The sequence below is a fragment of the Drosophila takahashii genome, chromosome 4 (assembly GCF_030179915.1).
Source record: "Drosophila takahashii strain IR98-3 E-12201 chromosome 4, DtakHiC1v2, whole genome shotgun sequence".
Lineage (NCBI taxonomy): Eukaryota > Metazoa > Arthropoda > Insecta > Diptera > Drosophilidae > Drosophila > Drosophila takahashii.
This window is the reverse complement of record NC_091682.1, coordinates 1,597,786-1,616,111: the sequence shown is the minus strand read 5'-3', so window position 1 is coordinate 1,616,111 and position 18,326 is coordinate 1,597,786. Positions and strand designations below refer to the sequence as shown.

The 18,326-nt window shown below is 35.1% G+C and overlaps 2 protein-coding genes across 7 annotated transcripts; one reads left to right on the top strand and one right to left on the bottom strand.

Annotated features, from left to right (window-relative positions):
- Nucleotides 1–1,441: 1,441 nt before the first annotated feature.
- On the top strand, nt 1,442–9,205 carry Taf3 (TBP-associated factor 3). 2 transcript variants are annotated; one of them, XM_017155411.3, is made up of 8 exons: nt 1,442–1,781; nt 2,052–2,570; nt 2,629–4,359; nt 6,211–6,324; nt 6,380–7,215; nt 7,942–8,329; nt 8,388–8,868; nt 8,926–9,205. In XM_017155411.3, the coding sequence occupies exons 1-8, from the start codon at nt 1,616–1,618 to the stop codon at nt 9,044–9,046; spliced, it is 4,356 nt and encodes a 1,451-aa protein (XP_017010900.2). In that variant the 5' UTR covers nt 1,442–1,615; the 3' UTR covers nt 9,047–9,205. The 2 variants fall into 2 exon arrangements, with proteins under 2 accessions (XP_017010900.2, XP_044251290.1); XM_044395355.2 differs by having other exon boundaries at nt 6,377–7,215.
- A 1,060-nt stretch (nt 9,206–10,265) lies between these two features.
- CaMKI (Calcium/calmodulin-dependent protein kinase I) lies at nt 10,266–17,459 on the bottom strand. Of its 5 annotated transcripts, none has more exons than XM_017155414.3 (10): nt 17,322–17,459; nt 16,494–16,714; nt 16,293–16,427; nt 13,546–13,590; nt 13,200–13,274; nt 12,987–13,125; nt 11,881–12,145; nt 11,187–11,313; nt 11,019–11,106; nt 10,266–10,960 (listed from the first exon to the last, which is right to left on the bottom strand). In XM_017155414.3, the coding sequence occupies exons 2-10, from the start codon at nt 16,607–16,609 to the stop codon at nt 10,727–10,729; spliced, it is 1,224 nt and encodes a 407-aa protein (XP_017010903.1). In that variant the 5' UTR covers nt 16,610–16,714; nt 17,322–17,459; the 3' UTR covers nt 10,266–10,726. The 5 variants fall into 5 exon arrangements, with proteins under 5 accessions (XP_017010903.1, XP_017010901.1, XP_070074212.1 ...); XM_017155412.3 differs by having other exon boundaries at nt 17,248–17,443; XM_070218111.1 differs by lacking the exon at nt 17,322–17,459 and adding an exon at nt 16,860–16,877.
- Nucleotides 17,460–18,326: the final 867 nt, after the last annotated feature.

The following is an 18,326-nucleotide window of genomic DNA, read 5'->3' as shown; positions in this document are numbered from 1 at the left end:
AATTGAGGGATAGAGGTAAAGAAATACACTTTACAAAACGCTAAGAAAAAATGTCCCGGGCGACATGTCCCGAGCGAATGTGGTTGAAACTGCATAAAAAAAACGGCAAACCATTTTTAAGTAAAACCAAAACCATTTTAAAGCGACATTTTGGACAACATTCTAAAAAAAAACGCATTCAAATATTCCCCGAAAATCACTTCTATTTTTGTCCCGAGCGAATACGGCAGTTTTTTAACGATATCTTAAGAGCTAAAAGTGGTACAAAATCAAGATTTTTACACAAAATAGAGCTTGGGAAGAGTGAAAAGGAAAGACCATTATTAAAAATAAAATCCATTTTTTTGCAAATTTTTTTCAACTTTAAAGGTGTGCAAATGTCCCGAGCGACAATATAATAAAATATAAAATTACAATAAAATTCCTTTTTATAATTGATCCCATTTCACTTAGCTCTGATGAATGAGCCAAATTGTACAACTTAAAATGCTATTTCAAAAAAATTTCCCGACGCAAGGATTCCGAGAAAAATGAACTCAAAGTTGGAAAAATTCTGTAAACTTACAACTTTTGGGGTATTATAGGCAAATGGATTTTGGTTTTATTTTCTGTAAATGCATTTTAATGGTATCACTCCTTATCTTTCGAATCTACGTACTCAAAATAATAGTAGTGTTTCCGACCAATTAAACAATTTGTTGTTGAAAGTCTTGTTTCCCAAAAACGCTACTTCTGGAAATAAGCAATTTATTTTAATTGATGACAATCAAGTTAAATTGAACAAGTTTAACCACATTTTAGAAAGCGACACTTATTTTAACTTGTCGAAAAGATAAGATATTTTAATTGACAACAGGAAGGAGGGACGAAGAACGCTAAAGTTATTTACAACTATCAATACATAATTTATATATATATATTTAATGAAATATTTACATTTTTGAGATAGATTTAAAACTGCAAAATCAAACTGCAATCTTGTGATTTAAACCATCGATGGTATAATTGCCTGTGCACACAGAGGAGGTTTTTACTTAAGGGACTAAATACCGCTTCAGCGACTTTTTCTACATAACAAATTAATGTGCTAGAATGTCTCTACAACTGCGCTGCTGTGGAAAGTATTCAGTATGGGATAGCGACATATCTTCGCCGTCATATCTCCGTCCAGTGCATTTCGTCCGCGTGGAGATATGTCGTATGTAGAAGGGCGGAGATATGTTCCGCGGAGGTTTGACTCTATGCTCCTAGCCTTGCAACGGCTAGGAACTCAGAAAATGATCTATGTTTTTTTTTAGAGTTGCTTGTGCCGATTAGCTGCGCGCCTAAGCGATTCTTTGTGGGAACACAGTTCGCTGTTGCAATTTTAAGCGGCTGTGTGCAGAGGGTATAAGCTGACGCCCAACCCTCGATACTATCGATAGTGCCATCGATAGTTTGACGGTGGTAAAATATAAGGTGTACACAAAAGAACAGGGACTGTTTTCCCTGGCAAAATTACAATAATCATTTATAAAACAGCTTCTAAGTCGCTACAGAGATCACACTAATTGCTCGCCACTCTGGGGTGATATCTCATAACCCAAGAAACAAGGCGTACACATGAGGAACTACAATGGCAGACAAATATTCTTCAGATCTGGCGCTTGTTGTTATTGCGCAGATAACACAAACTATTGGTTACAGCTGCACACTGAGTGCACCCTTGGAGTTGTTGCAAGATATATTGCAGAAGTTTACGCAGGAGTTTGCTCGAGACCTCCATTGTCATATGGAACACGGTATGTTTTGTGTACGACCCTATTCAACAGACCGCTTGGCGAAGCCTCCCCGATCCGTCTACTTTACTGTTAATAAGCCACCAATTAATCAAATTATTGGAAGCGGTTAAAAGCTGCTACAATGAAATCCAACAGAAATGTATATCCATCAGTATTAATGGTCCACGTTCCTTTGTTGTCTATTCATAAATATTTTGAAGAACTCAATGCTGATCGCGATCGTACAAGATATTAATTATATTGAATTTGGAATAATTCTTATTGTTTTAGCAAATCGGATCGAGCCTAGTCTTAAGGATGCACACCTCAGTATGAAAAATCTTAATATTAATGTTCAAGAACTATTGGATTACATAGGGAATGTGGAGCCTGTGGGTTTCACAAGAGACGTACCACAGTATCCTATAAAAAAAGCTGTAAATATGAACTTTCTCAAGCCTGGAAGCGCAGAAACCCTGACCCGACCTGTCTACATTTTTGAGTATTTGCCACCAATGCAAGACCCCGAACCACGAGATATTCAAACCGAAGCTCAAAAAGAATTTTCCCAAAAACGGGAATTTGCGACCAAGGCAGAGCCCGATGCGACAAGTTCGGCGGACAAACTGGGCACCAACCACTTGGAGTCCCTTTCTCCCAACGCGGTAATTAATTTTCCGTCAAATTCCTTTGATTCGGATATTGGCCGCTCAGTCCGCGAATTGAGCAGCGTGGTGATGACTACCGGCGGATTTATTAGTCCAGCTATCGAAGGCAAACTTCCAGAAGCTGTAATACCGGATATAATTGGTACGACCTATACTAACGGTGAAATTCTTTAAGATACTTATTTACGTTTTGTTTCTAGAAAAATTTAAAGGTTTGGATGCACCGCCTCCATCGTCGATAGTTGGTAACCCTTTGGAAAATTCTCCAAACATGATGACATCTGAAAAAGAAGCTGCTGTAAATTCACGAAAAATAATATCCCACCAATATTCAGAAGCTAAAAACATTAGCCAAAATGCTGCATTATTGACAAGTGATATCGCAGAGGCCTCTTTGATATTTCCTTCTAACAATTCTCCAATGTCAACCCCGTTGACTGCGACAACATCTAAGAAGAATAAAAAACAGAAACTGGATTTAACAGGCGAGCCTGTCCAAAGAGATAAATCTCATAATTCTTTGGGTAAATCTCAAGAAAAGTCGCAGCGAAAAGCTTTAAAAATGTATCAAAAACTTGCAAGGAACCAAAATGACGCTACAAGTAGCCAAATGCTGCACGTGAAAAAGTCTAAAAAGCGAGTCAATCGGGGAAGCAGCTCGTCTGATTCGAATAAAATACAAATAGAAAAGATGTTAAAGAAGCAGGCCAAGCATAAGCAAAAGGGGCTTCAACTTGAACTTGACGGAAAAAGCTACTTGCAGAACACGCAAATTATGAGCGACTTTCCTATTGAACCGAGTTTAAATACAGAAAATTCCGTCCCAGCTGATTTGCCTGGAGCGGCGCCTGTAGTTTTAAAGGAGACTGAGAGTAATTCCCAAAGTTCCATTTTTCCAGCACAGCCGTGTGCAATACAACAATCGCAAGTATCATTGCCAGCAAAAAAAAACACATCAGAACCGGAACGAAATAAGTTGGATATATTTAAGAAAATTTCTAAGCCACGCACCCCGCGTCAGGATGGAGGAGCAATTTCTTTACCTCCTGGAATAGGTGTACGTGTATTCGGAAGCACATTGCCCGCTCCGCCATTAATTAGTCTTCCATCTGGGACTACTATAACGCCAACACCCTCAATAGGCCTGAATCCTGAAAACATAAACGCACCAAATATGAAAATTAACAATTATGGTATATTGGATCAAACCTCATCTTCACCTAAAGCCGACGTAGAAATGTCAATTATTGATTCGGTGAAGCCAAAAAAGCGAGGCCGCAAACCTGGCGGGAAAAATGTAGTAAAACAAACGAACTTTACATCACATGGTCTTATTGAAACGACTAAAAAGGAAAAGTCAACGCATATAATTACGCTTCCGCTGGCGTCATCTGCGATGCTATTATCCAAAAATTCCTTAAACGTTGCTATGCCAACTGAGCCTTTAAACCTGTGCAACACGGGCCAAGTATCAAGTGAACATTTACCAAACTTTCATGGAAAAGATAAAAAGGAAAGAAAAAAGTACAAATCAAAATATGACACGAGCTTACCAGAAAATAAAAAGGAATTTAACAAGGTTTATTCCCCTGAAACAACGTCCTCAATCCTAACTAATTCTATTCATGGTATAAAACAAAAAAATGATGCTCCCTGTCCGGATCCATTCATGACAGTTCCCAACCCTTTGTCAAATACATCAATGTATCCTAGCAATCAAACAGGAATTGTTCCATTGCTTCCACTATTGCACTTTCCGCCACGACCAGGCTTAATTCCTTCGGGACCTGGTCTTTTTCCTGCAGTAACTGGTCTGGTCGGCTTTGGAAATAATAATAACAGAGTCGGTATCGCACCGTTCATCGCTTATCCGGGATCAGAAGGATCTGTTGCTGATACCGTTAGATGTCCACCAATTAAAACTTCAGCTGGTACGTATTTAAAGCACACCTAATTATATTTACATATTTTATCAACCACAAAACAAACATTGTAGACATAATAAATTTATTTATTTATTTAATTAAGATTATAATTTTAAAAATATAATTTAAAATTTATAAGTTGTTCACTGATTTTTATTTATAACAAGAAAGGAAGCTAGCTTCGGACAGCCGAAGCTTATATACCCTTGCAGATCATTTCTATTAAATTACAAATCGCAAAAATGTTAAATTTTCTATTATTTTGACCTTATTTTTTCTGACCTTTCTATGGCAGTTAAGGTGTGTTTCAAAATTATACGACACCATAAATTTCTTAAATATTTTTTTTATTAAAAGTCGTATTAAGGTGATTGTGTTTGTATTTAATCGTTATAACAAAACAAAGAATTTCATGTGAAAACAATATAATATTTGCCTCCGTGGCATAAGTTATAACAAAATCTTAATTTTAAAGTGTTTCATAATTATACGTCACCATTGATTTTTTCCGGTTCCAATGATCAAACTTACACGAAATTTTTTTTCTGTTTAAATATAAACTAAAAGATTCGATTTTGAGAGTAATCCAGCTTTGGGCTGGATCTTTGATCCTTCTAATCTTCGGCCCATACATAAGTATTGAATATTTCTCTCTATACCTTAAAAAAAGTTTTTTTTCGAAGTCATATCCCACAATTCGTCTTAACTTTTGTCTGGTCAATATTCTTAACACTTTTGAATCAAATAAGAATCCGGTTCAGTGTATTACGTGCACGAAACAGACCTCAAAAATCATTTTTTAAAGAATTGCGTTCATACGGACAGACGGACATGACTATATCGACTCGGCTAGTGACCCTGATCAAGAATATATATACTTTATAGGTTCGGAAACGCTTCCTTCTCCCTGTTACATACTTTTGCACGAATACAATATACCCTTTTACTCTACGAGTAACGGGTATAAACACCTCTTAACGAGAAGAAAAACTAGTGACGATCGCACCTTTAACATACAACATAAACGTGATTATTGTTTAATGTTCTTGTAAGTTTCTGATTTCAACTGAGACTGCAAACTGTACTCAAGCAGATATATGTATATAGTAGGGGGATGCAATCTAGGAAGAATCTAAGCAAAAGAAACTATATATTAAAAACCACGTTTTACCCTCCGCATATGCAAAAGAAAAAACCCAGTATTTGATGAAAAATATGACAGTAGCCCTAAATGTTATACACTGGAATGGACCCGAAAAAATATGGGTAATTCCAGGTGAAACGTGACAGGCCCATTTGGGTCAAATCTCAGAATCAATCGAAACTTTTTTTTTCGATAGAGGATTGAAATATAAGGATCTGTTTTTTTTAACTCTTACCGTTTTTTGGTATAGGTATAGGCTATAATTGAGCACAGACCCTCGAAGATAGAAGAAGTCAAAACATTAAATGTTGCTTTTTTTCAAACCGCGAACGCACAAATACTACCCGTTACAGTGGAAAACTAAGTCTATATTAACACCATTTAATGTTTATAGGGCTGCACCAAAAACACTGTCGGCCTGTGTAATTTATAATTTATAATAGCACGGACCGTAGCGATTATACGTTTTTTAAAAACACACCAAGAAGGATGGTAGAGTTTAACCAGAAACATTATACCAGAAACAATCAAAGATGATGGTGCTTTTGACTCATTGATCCCAAAAATAAAAAACAAACACGAGGAAAATCGCGAGTTATTCAATAGATGATAACTATAAGAAACTAACATACCTAGAGATTTCTTCGGAGAAAGTGTGGCATATTGAAAATAGCATTATATAATAATAACCATTTTAATTTCCTATTTTCAAGATACTGACAGTGATCAATTTCTGAGGAGGTCCTCCGCGCAGATGGACTTGCAAACTGATCGAAACTACTGCAATGTTGCGCCGTTGGTACCAGATTCATTGAAGTTTTCTGAGTGTAAGTTTAGTGCAAAAAATATTAACAATGCAATAATAACATGATTTAACAGCAGGTAAAACAGTGACTTGTGGCAATACTGACTTGGAAAATGCATATACGCCACATGCTCCAGCTAAATTAAAGGCAAAATCATCAGTACAGGCTTCTGGAAACCTTGGTGATCCAATCGAGGTCTCAGATGATTCAGACGAATCAATACAAAACAGACAAATGGTTCAAAGAAAATCACCACTATCATCCCCAAGTCATGCTAAAGCGGGCTTAGTACAACCACAGTCCCAATCAGCAATATGTGAAGACAAAACCCATGTGGATTTAAGGAATGTTTTGCCTTCTTCAAGCTCTAGTGAATCAATTAAGAAATTGAAGAAGCCAGTAAAACTGACCCTTCCAGACGTAAAGAATATAATTCACACAGCCCCTCCCACGTCATCATTTCAGCAATTCAACTTACCGAATTTTATGGGAGGTGACAAGTTCAGTTTAGCTGGGGGAGCCGATCTTATTCCATTGTCTAGAATGGACTGCGGTTCGGCATATTCGTCCCAAAAGGTGCCGTCCAGTAGCTTGACAGGAAACGTGGCATCAGGCGTTAACCCTCTTTTATCAAGTCACATGAATATATCAGAGGAGCAGCAATTTTTGCCAACATTTTCAAACTACGAGGATATTACTATTACACCAACTGGAGCATTGTCGCTAGATCTCAAAATGCGCAAACATCATAAAAAACTAAAAAAGCTCAAGGAAGGGAAAATAAAAAAAAAAAAGGATAAAAAAGATAAATCAAAGAAAAAGGATCGAATTGGCATAGCGTCTTTCAAACCCGACCGAAAAATAAAGGGACTTGACAAAAAACAAAAAAAGGAGAAGAAAAAGGAAAAACAGGTTGGTCACAATTCCATTATCTCAAACGAAATTTGTAAAAATTAAAAGTGTTCCTGGCTAAGAAGTTATACACCAAAAATTTATACTTCACAATACTTCCATGAGTACCCACTGACCCCATGGTTAGTTTGCTTCAAAACCTACAAAAGTATACGGATGGCTGTGCTAAAAATCTTCAGTAGCCCCCACGCAAGTAATTTAGGTCAAATTTGCTTATAATTTGTTCTATTGGGCTAGCAACCCTGTTTGAAAAAAAAAAAATTTTCAAGAAACAGAGACAATCTTTCTTATGGATTTCATATTTTTTGTATATATATTCTAGCTTTTTAATTTTCCTTTTTAAGTCTGTCCTGAAAAAAACCTATTATAAAAGAGTAATACCAGTTTCTGTCAAATTTTTCAAATTATTGCGCAATAAAAATGTGTTTGTGTACTTACATTTTGATAGTAGGGGTGGTGCAATATAAGTGGTGAAACGGATTTTATTATTTATTATAGGAAAGTAATTTAAGCATCAACATTTCACGAATATTTCGTGACAACATCGGTATTTTTTACAATTTGGCTAAATTAATTTATAAATTGTTAGAACGGAAAGGGTATATGAACTTCGGCTTCCCGAAGATACGGGCATTTTTGATAGTGTCCACTATGTCGATATTTACGAGGGATTCCAAAGATAAGTTTCTTTATCGTTTTACTGAAATAGTTTCAATATCTTTTTAGATTTTAATCCATATACCGGATGAAGTGGAAGAATTTCCCAGGGCGCCTTTAATAAACACCGTTGAACTTGGCTCTACTCAAAGTGTACTTTTGGGTACACCTGTATTGAAATCAAGTCCAATGCCAATAAAACCACCGCTTGCGGCCACTTATGCAATGTCTCCTAAGTTACAGCAGTCTCCGAGTCAAATACCAAAACTAACACTAAAACTAGGTGGCAAATCCACAACATTTCCGGTTCCTGAAAAAGACAAAGACACGTCGGATGCAGGAAAGGTTAAACAGCCAACTATATTTCCTGTAGAAAGAAAAGAGCGTGAGCGAGATAATTCTCCTGAGCTGGCTCGCTTCTCCCCATTGGTCACCGGGCCGCCTAAGGGCAAATCATGTACGTAGGATACATTTTCGATCACATTAGTAACACTATAAATCTTTGTTACTTTCAGCTGAATCGCACTTACTAGGAATATCAAGTGCAGGCCCGCCTCTAAGCGACAGTTCCGTTAATACTACTTCAGTAGTCCCAGTGCCTTCCCCAATAGTTTCGAGGCCAACGCAGATACCCATAAGCCAAACCTCGTCCAACTCAGCCGGTTGGCTGTCGAATCCCAGTAGCAGTAATGCTGCGTCGTCCACGCTTTCGGCTAGTTCAGTTTTATTACCACAGCAATTGATGTTGACGCCTAATACGATCATAAATAACTTCTCATCAGTAATCACCAATAGTGGAGGACCCGCGTCAAAAGGTGGCTCGTTTAGTTCTCCCCCCATTATTTCAGAAGAGAATTCGCACATCGCAGAAACAAGTCGTCCATCTTCATACGTTGACGCCGAGGGGAATCGCATATGGATTTGTCCGGCTTGTGGGAAGGTAGACGATGGTTCTGCTATGATTGGATGTGATGGATGCGATGCGTGGTACCATTGGTATGTTTACACTTTATCCAATTTCCTAAATTTATTTACGAAGACATTTCATTTTAGGATTTGTGTGGGCATTACTTTTGCTCCTAAGGATAATGACGATTGGTTCTGTCGCGTTTGTGTAACAAAAAAAAGAGTTCATGGGTCTGAGAAAAAAAAAAGAAGAAATAAGAAAAAGTGAATTCTAATTATGTTGGAACAACTTAATTTAGCTCGTTTAATGTGTAATTTTTGAAATTTTAACTCTAACATCCCGTAGCGGACTGTGCTTGATGGTATATAAAAAGTTTTTGCCTTAATAAAAATTATGAAAAACATCTCTTAACGAGGTAAAACCTAATGACAATTTTAATACATTTTTTTTTTCTAATACTTTCGGAAAAATCCGCAAAAACTCCAAAAAACGGGAAAACCGAAAAAGTGAATTTTGAGAGAAATCGAAGGGTTGAGCTCTATGGAAGTTTATACAATATTTAACAGTTGAGGGAATATCGCCGCGTTAAAACTAGAAAATTGACTTACTTTTTCAAATATGTAGGGGAGAAGAATAAAAAGCCTTTGGAATGAGACTGGTATCACGGGAAAGGCTGTTCTTTTGGCTATAACTTTTTCCTACATAATTTTGAAGACAATTGCAAAGCCATCGCAACGTTTGGTTCTTTTGAGCCAAATCGTGCTCTTTTTTTCGCGTTGGCTCTTTGGCCCATTTTTATTGAATTTTACTCTTTTTTGCTAATAGCGATATAAAATTTTTTTAACTTGAAAAAAAACGAATTCATTTTTTTTGCAATTTTAAAAGTGATTAATGTCTGAAACCCAAAAGAGCCATTTTGAAACTAAATTGTTCCGCTGGCATGGTAATTTGGTATATGGTAAAAATTTGGCTCGTTTTTAATCAAATTGAATCACTTAATCTTTTTTTTAACTTATAAAAAATTTTTGAAGTGGCAACCGTGTTCAAATTTTCAAAAATTCAACAGATAAGGAAGAAACATTAATTTGAAATTCTTAAATGTTTTGACCGACAATTAGTTTTATTTTACCGTTTCTTATTCACTGTTATGATTTTTTCTGTTTAAAGTGTGACCATAATGACGTACGTAACATATCCAAAAAATTATAGAACTTAGCCGTTGTTTAAATTTGTGTATATTTACAAATACGTAGATTTCCAATAGATTTGTTTTTTTCGTTTAATATATTAAATAACTTAAGGGGTGGACAGGAAATGGTAATGTAGGAAAATTTATTTTTTTTTAAAATAAGCTGATGTCAAGAACCAATCTTTAAAAACGCAAAGATTCAGAAACTATAAAAAGTTTGCAATGATTTTATATTATTGTTTACAAAATTCCATCTGAAAAGTATTTTATAAAACCACAAATAAAAAAGATGTATAATTTGCTATTTGGAGAAGTTAATTTTTTTTATTTTAATGTCAGTATTAATTTATAATTCTGCATCTGTAGTTTTATATAAACTGACTTTTTAGTTCATGTCATGAAGGAGAAATCGCGGAAGTTAAAGATTTCTTTTAACCCTGATCGACACCTGAAAAAAATATTTTTTACAGTGAAAACCTCGTTTAAATAATGAATTATTCACAGAAATGTTAAACGACGGATTGAATTTTAATAGTATTACGTTTGTTAAGCAGTAGCTTTACTCCTTGCATATTATTTAGAGATGGAGTAGTGCAGGTGTACGCACATTCATATATTATTACTTGTTTGGTACTTTTGATTGAAAAAATTATCCGATTAGTAAATATGACATATTTACTAGACTAGAACAATCGTTAAAATTCAAAAATGTAATTCAAAACAGCATATATGTAACATAATTTTGATATTCAACTTTGCTACTGTGAAGCTCCATTTGTGCTGCCTACCGGCTCGCTAACTTCTTGTGCTTGACTTTGTGCAGATTGCTGTGCTGATAGAACATTGGCATTGGATGATCCAGACGCTGCTGTTGGATTCGTAGAGTCTTTTTGGTTACTGCTATTGCTAGTAGAAACAATATTTGCACTACTATTGCTGTTTAGCGCCATTCGCTGCATTTGTCGGATCACTGTCGCCGCGTAGTAAGCTTGCTATGAAAGAGAGGAGAAAATTATTTTTCGGATTTATAAATTGATCTAAAAAACTCACCTTCCAACGGGATTTGGCAAAGTTTTTCTTCAATTGCTCTGACACTGTTCCGTGAATGTTTCTGCTGCTGGCCTCATTTCCGGAAATCCTAGTTTTTGGGGGTAAATTTGGTTGGAAGAGATTTCTGTGAAACCCAAGATTAATTGACTTTAAGAATGAAACACTTACCAAGCATGGGCGAGTGCTTGTTTGCATGTATATCGCTTCTCTACTGCTACGCACATTAAGTTTTTAATGAAATGCTTGGCGGACTCGCTAATTTCATCCCAATAGGGTGAATCGAATTCAAACTCTCCTAAGATTGGAAGCAATGTTAGTATTGATTAAATCAACCAAATGAAGGCGGGTGATTTATTGGTTGGTTTTTGGGTGGTAATGACCCGCGGGTTAGCACGGTTGTGAACGCGAAAGATCAAAGAAACGAATCCCTACCTATGGATAGATATAAATATGTTTATCCTTGCATTTAAAATTAAAAATTTAGTCTGAAAATATTTTACTTAGTTTTTACGTCTAATTGACTATCTAATTTCGAATATTTCATTCGAATACGATTTGCACAATTGTTAAAATTTAGTTTTTAAAAGTGTCTGACTTATATAACGGTGTATATCATGTAACAAAATTGACTAAAAGGTTTATAAACTGTTATAAGTCTAATCGAATTCCACAAAATTCCTTGAAAGTAAAAAAAAATAGCAGGTCCGTGTATCAATTAAAAGCAAGTATTAAATATTTTCTTTTATAGCAAATGCCATAAAATCGGACAAACAATTTTTCTAACACTGTTGATTTGTGCAGGGTTCTGGTATAAAAACATCGGCTTACCGAAGTTAACTTCCAATATTGTTTTTTACAACACCTTTTAAAATCTGAGCGAACAGATTAGCATCATTTTCATCGTAAAACGGAGGATAGCCGCATAAAAGAATGTATGATATTACTCCAATACTCCACACATCAACGGCTTTTCCATATGGTTTTTGTGCCAGCACCTCAGGAGCAACATAGCCTGGAGTTCCACATGCTGTAGCCATAATCCCAGAATCCTCCATTTTAGATAATCCAAAATCGCTAATCATTATTTTGCTATCGTCGTCAGGACTATAGTAGAGTAAGTTTTCCGGCTGTAAACAATAATTTTCAATTATTTCGGATACGATTATTATAAATTTAACCTTAAAATTAAAAAATTAAGATAGTATTATATTATATTATATGTATTATATACAAGAAGATAAAAAATCTTAATTTTTTGTATAGGAATACGAATGATTAGAAAATAAACAAACCATAGATTTTTAGGGCATAGAACTTAAGATCTTATTTTAAAAAAATGTCGACATACAAATTATATATCACTGTGAACTTAAAAATCAGATAATATAATCAAAAGGATTACAAAAAATCAAAGGATTGCATACCAAGACTTTGAAAATCAAATGTATTTTGTTTAATTGCAAGGTTGAATCCTTTTTAAAGTTACGTATTTAGTGACACCTAATCCTATTTAACGCTATCCAAAATCAAGATATTGGGTTACTTTTTTAAATGATATTTTTAGCGTTTTGTTTTTCTGGTTTTCCTCTGGAATAATTTTAATTTTGCCTAAGAACTATAATTCTAACCGTATAATGTAAAAAAGTTGTTGTTTAGTGTTTGAGCTTATACCCGTTACTGGTAGAGCAATAAATAAGACCACTAGATTTCGGGCTCAGGCTTCTAAATTAATGAATAAAACTCTATATTACGAGTAAGTATGAGTTGACGAGCGTTGGATAATTGTGTGTTTTTCAGAACTCGAAATAATATTTTATTTAATTTAATTTAAAGTAAGTATAATCATAATAATCATAATTATATGCAAGGGAATCTAAATTTCGCCGCAAAATAGTTCAGCTTATTTCGTATACAGGTGGGAGCCGTATAAGAAATTCATAGTTATATTGTCTAATTGAATTAATTTACCTTAAGATCACGATGGACGACACCTTGCTCATGCATATAATCTACCGCTTCTAAAATCTGTCTAATCAAATGAGAAGCGTCTTTTTCAGTGTAAGACCCCTTTTCCACAATCCGGTCAAAAAGTTCGCCACCAGTAACCCTGTTAAATCCAAAAATAAAAGTAAACACAAATCTGTGCAGTAATAGAGAAAGGTATAGATTAGAGTCACATACAACTCCATAACTAGGTACACCTTCGATTTGTCCTCATACGTTTCCAAGAGTTGCACTATATTGGGATGAGTTAATCTGAAAGTAAAGTTGTAAAAACTTCATATTGTGTGGGTAGCTTTTCAAAAATAAAAGTAAATTGTAAATAAATTTTTCGCCCATGGCGTTTTAGACACAGATTTTCCAAAATATTTTGGAATCGCCTTTAGCTTAAGAATTAAAGTGAATCGCAGTAAATCTGTCTAGAAATATTTGGATGTGATCGGAGCCTCAATAACCACTGTTCTAAAACTGAGTTCTGTATGCGAGTGCATAGTTAGTTCAAAATGGGATCGGGATAAGAACTCACCGCGTTCCGTTCGGACATTTGCCATCGAAATGATTTGCACTGAACCTAAACATGAAAAGAAAGTAAATTAAGCAAACAACAAGAAAGATTTTGTAAAACAAGAAAAGCAATATAAATAAGCCAAGAAAACAAAAATGTCCGCACGTGCTGTAAACAGTGGGCACACTCCCAAAAACCTATTCAAAGGGTTAAATAATTCTTTGACAATTTAAAAATCCGTTAAGTTTACTTATATATATTTTCTTAATTCCAAATTATATACTGATTTAATTTACAACAAAAATAAAAATAATTGTGGCAATGTTGAAATGCGTGTTTTCTCAATCGTTACTAAAACGGAGAAAGAATCTAGCTTCGGTAATCCCGAAGTAGACATACAATGCCATAAGGGAAGCAATATATTACATTATTATATTATTCCCGAAGTAGACATACAATGCCTTAAGGAAAACAATTGAATTAAAAATGGTCTTATTTTTTTAATAAAACATTTCTTATACCTAAAAAATTCCCGAAAAGGGAACCTTATAAGCAAAGCGAACTTTAAGTTTAACATGCGAACGAGAAACCGTCCCATACTTCAACCAGCGAAAACTAGGATCCCTCTTTTAATACCCTTGCAGAGGTTATTATGAACGAACGCCTTAAAAAGTGATAAATCGTAGGGGGACGTAGTCTAGGAAGAATTCTAAGCAATGTTGCACAAAAAAAGTATGTCTTAAAAACCACGTTGGACCCTCCGCATTTGCAAAAGAAATAAACCCAGTATTTGATGAAAAATACCACAGTAGCCGTAAATTTTATACACTGGAATGGACGCGAAAAATGGTTTGGGCGAAAAACAATCTCTGGGCATTTTTAAGCCATATTGTCAAAGAAGCTAAATGTCCAAATGTCCAGGTATAGTTTCTTTGGCAATATTGCTTAAAAGTGTCCATAGAATACGTCCCCTCTACGATTTGATGACATCCAAATCGACCCACCCTAGTGTGTTTGCATTCTACAATGAAATCAACAGTGACGTAGACAGCATTTGTCGGAGGGGTGTTTAGAACCACCTTTGTTTAGTATTATTTATAAAACCATACCATACCTCTAGGACCATTCCTAGAGGGGGGCTAGCTCCCAAACCCATTGACTACGTTCTTCAAATGATATACTGATTTACGGATTTCCTAATGTTCTCGCCAACTTATGAATACATCAGAGTTCTAAATGTGGTGGTCAAAAGTATTTTCACAAATGTTAATGTTAACTGTACTTATATTTTGAACTTATAATACACAGTGCAACATGAAAAATGTAACCGCAATTCTGATTTCATGGGCGGAAAGAACTCATCGAAATAAGCTAAAACCCATTTGGGTTTCTCTGGCTTAGCTCGCGTTTACCTTTTATAGCGAGTTAAAGTTTTACATACAAAATTTATTTGTAACGGCCATATCTTGTGAACCGATTAAAATTTCACTATCAAGTCTTCAGTGATTATCTAGCTATGAACCCAAGGAACGAAATTGACAAATGACTCTTGCGCACTTACTAACTAGTGCACCTAGCGCGTTAAAAAACAAATTTGCCTAATTTTTCGATTTTTAACGCGCTAGGTGTACGTCTTCGCAAGAGTCATTTGTCAATTTAGTTCCTTGGGTTCATAGCTACATAATCACTGAAGACTTGATAGTGAAATTTTAATCGGTTCACAAGATATGGCCGTTACAAATAAATTTTGTATGTAAAACTTTAACTCGCTATAAAAGGTAAACGCGAGCTAAGCCAGAGAAACCCAAATGGGTTTTAGCTTATTTCGATGAGTTCTTTCCGCCCATGAAATCAGAATTGCGGTTACATTTTATAACACTAAAAATGTTGCACAGTGATATAAACTTTTGGCACCTATAGAAAGAGCACTTCAATTCCGTTTAAATGACACAAAAATTTTCTTAACCCATTAAGACCCCTTTTGAATTAATTATTTGAATTAATAACTGCAAAAAAAAAAATTTCAAAATATTTTTCCTTGTATTTTTTATGATTTTTTGAATGGAGACCTCTCAGTAAAAATTTGTATGAAAAGGAAGAAAAGGCGGCAAAAATAGCTATTTTCAAAAAATCATAAAAAATACAAGGAAAAATATTTTGAATTTTTTTTTTTGCAGTTATTATTAATTTTGATTGGGGAACAAATTTGCATCAAAACAGTTTTGTTTTAAGCCCCAGAAAAAAAGTTGAAAATTTGACTTTCAAAAAAAATTGTCTAATTTGCCCACTTTTCAAAGGGTGCTTAATGGCTTAAGAAAATGTTTGTGTCATTTAAACGGAATTGAAGTGCTCTTTCCAAAGGTGCCAAAATGTTTATTGTTATTTGTTATTATCTCAAAGAAAAGCTTAGATACATAATTGTGCATTCTTACATAACAATATTTAGAATGAATGTTTATCAACCGAGTGGGCCGAATATAGGTTATACCAGGGACCGTAACAGTTAAATGTTTACTTTTAAAGTCATTGATAAATCGTTATTCACCACCTTTTATTTGTAAGTCAAATTTTTAGTGTTATTCTAAGCGTATGATTTTTTCGATTAAAAGTAATAAAATACCTGTTATTTTCGGTCCCTGGGTTTTACAAAATTCAAATTTTTCTCTTGATCAGGGATTTAAGTGGATATATAAAATAAACTTTAGGTTCCGAATAACGACCATTATAAAAAACCTACTGAGGCAACCAAAAATGATTATTGAACTCACCTTCTTAAAACACGTATTTCATTTTCCAGAGATTCCTCCTTGCCCTTAAGGGCTTTCTTGTCGATAATTTTCACAGCAAAGTGATCCCCAGGCGTTTCCTTACTTTCGGCTAGGCGGACTTCTGAAAAGGCTCCCCTGCGATGTGGTTTAAAGCAGGTTAAAGATAAACATGCATTACAAAATGAACGTGCTAGTACGTACGTTCCCAATAGTCCGTGGAGATTGTATTTCTCCTCGATTGACACTTGCTTGTTGAGCTCCTTTATGTCCTTCGCCTTGGCTTTCTTGCCGGAATCCTTCTTGCCAAACAACGGCATTTTTCACGCAGTTGGTTTCGATTTAACTTGGACGTTGTGTCAAATTAGGCAAGGTCGCATAGTTATTGTCACTCCAACAGCTCTAGCCAGACTTCTCACAGGTTTCTGGAAATATTTTAACGACGAAACCTTATCAGCAAAGTCGCGCATACAGCTTGACTCAAAGCAATGCAGTTGTTTTCGTTTCGGGGCTTAATAATGCTCTCAGCTAATAAGCTCTGCTGCCAAAGGTTACATTTTAGCTGATTACCTTATAATGCGTACAGTTGTGGTTGGAAACAACACACTCGCAGACACATATGTAATTATACAATATATACATGTGTACAAGTGTATCTGAAAGTAGTTTGTTTCCAATCCTTTCTTCAGATTTTCAATTTGTGTTCTTTTCAATGCGTTTTACGCAGACAAAGCCGAAGAACTTTTTTAAACGGCCCATATTGAAAACTTAGGACGAAAGTATTTTCGTACACTGTACTGCATATTGTTTATTCCTATGTGTATTCAGAATTCTCGGAATTTTCACTCTATTAAACGCTCTATAAACAAAGTTGTTGATGTTTCCCAGCTAGATTTTATGTGCTCACGCTCTAGTATGTATCATTGGAAAACTTATTTTTACAGTTTGCAATACGTACTTTTTAAGTTCAGAACTACACACATATGCACATAGATAGTCACACTTAAGTCGCGATTTAGAAGCTTAGCTTACGGCCTGCATTTAGTTGTGCGTCGCAGCTTAACGATGCTTATTTTGGAGCGCTCACACGCTGGAAAATACAATTACTTTTAGTATTGATTTATTGATTTTATTCAGGCGCTGGCGCAACCATTAGAGTAGTGTTGTCAAATTGGCTTTTTTTCCTATAATTTTCAGCCTTTTTGAATCAAAACTGTTTTCATTTGTTTGTTTGCCTTTTAAAAACTACTCCTTATCTTTTTAATTACTTGCTTAACTTGACGTTCGATGCCGCTTTTTTCTTGATATTTTTTTGCAAAATAGTCCTTTTCTTACCGTCCAACAAAATAGCTATTTTCCCTCCAGAAGTTGGACACTCAATGCAAATTTGCCGCACTAATATTCTGGGTATTTACTAAACCGTTAAATTGTTGAAAATTTCACAGTAAGTTTTAGCAAGTAAGGAGTGACCAAAAATTGTTTCTGTAGAATATTCATACAGCTCCAACAGATCCTTTTTAACGAAAAGTATAAGTATATGGATAAATATTTATTAATATTAGTTATTAATTTTATTTATTATTTTTTCCGTACTGCCTATAAGCCCCGGTATTTAACGATACTTTTGAATTCCTGAAACTCCTGACAATTGAATTTGTATGGGACAGCTGACCATGTTCAAACAGTTTAGGGAATAACCCAAGTGTATTTGTATCGATAGTGACTTTTCCATCTCCAAAACTATCTGTTCTGTTAACGCCAAGTAGTGATGTCCGATTTGGAGTTTTCCCCCTAAATTGGTTTAGCGAGATCTGTCCTGTTAGCATGCTTTGGGAAAAGGCGTGTTGTTTTTTAAGCAAGGTACTTGGGGCCGCTTTCTCGAGCCTCTGTCAAAATGTTACATAAGGGGTAAGGGAGGTTAGGCTTTCCCATTCAGCAATATATATGCATACTCGTTATAGGATATGTTATAAAAGTTCAGATATGGTTTTTAACTATTATCTTATGCTATTGTATTGTTCTACAATAAGATTAGGA

Coding starts and splice junctions, on each gene's coding strand:
- Taf3 (XM_044395355.2), top strand. CDS start 1,616: ATGGCAGACAAATATTCTTCAGATCTGGCGCTTGTTGTTATTGCGCAG. Junction 1,782..2,051: donor CCATTGTCATATGGAACACG/GTATGTTTTGTG, acceptor TTATTGTTTTAG/CAAATCGGATCGAGCCTAGT. Junction 4,360..6,210: donor ACCAATTAAAACTTCAGCTG/GTACGTATTTAA, acceptor CCTATTTTCAAG/ATACTGACAGTGATCAATTT.
- CaMKI (XM_017155414.3), bottom strand. CDS start 16,609: ATGCCGTTGTTTGGCAAGAAGGATTCCGGCAAGAAAGCCAAGGCGAAG. Junction 16,428..16,493: donor CTCCACGGACTATTGGGAAC/GTACGTACTAGC, acceptor ACCACATCGCAG/GGGAGCCTTTTCAGAAGTCC. Junction 11,107..11,186: donor CAAGCACTCGCCCATGCTTG/GTAAGTGTTTCA, acceptor CCCAAAAACTAG/GATTTCCGGAAATGAGGCCA.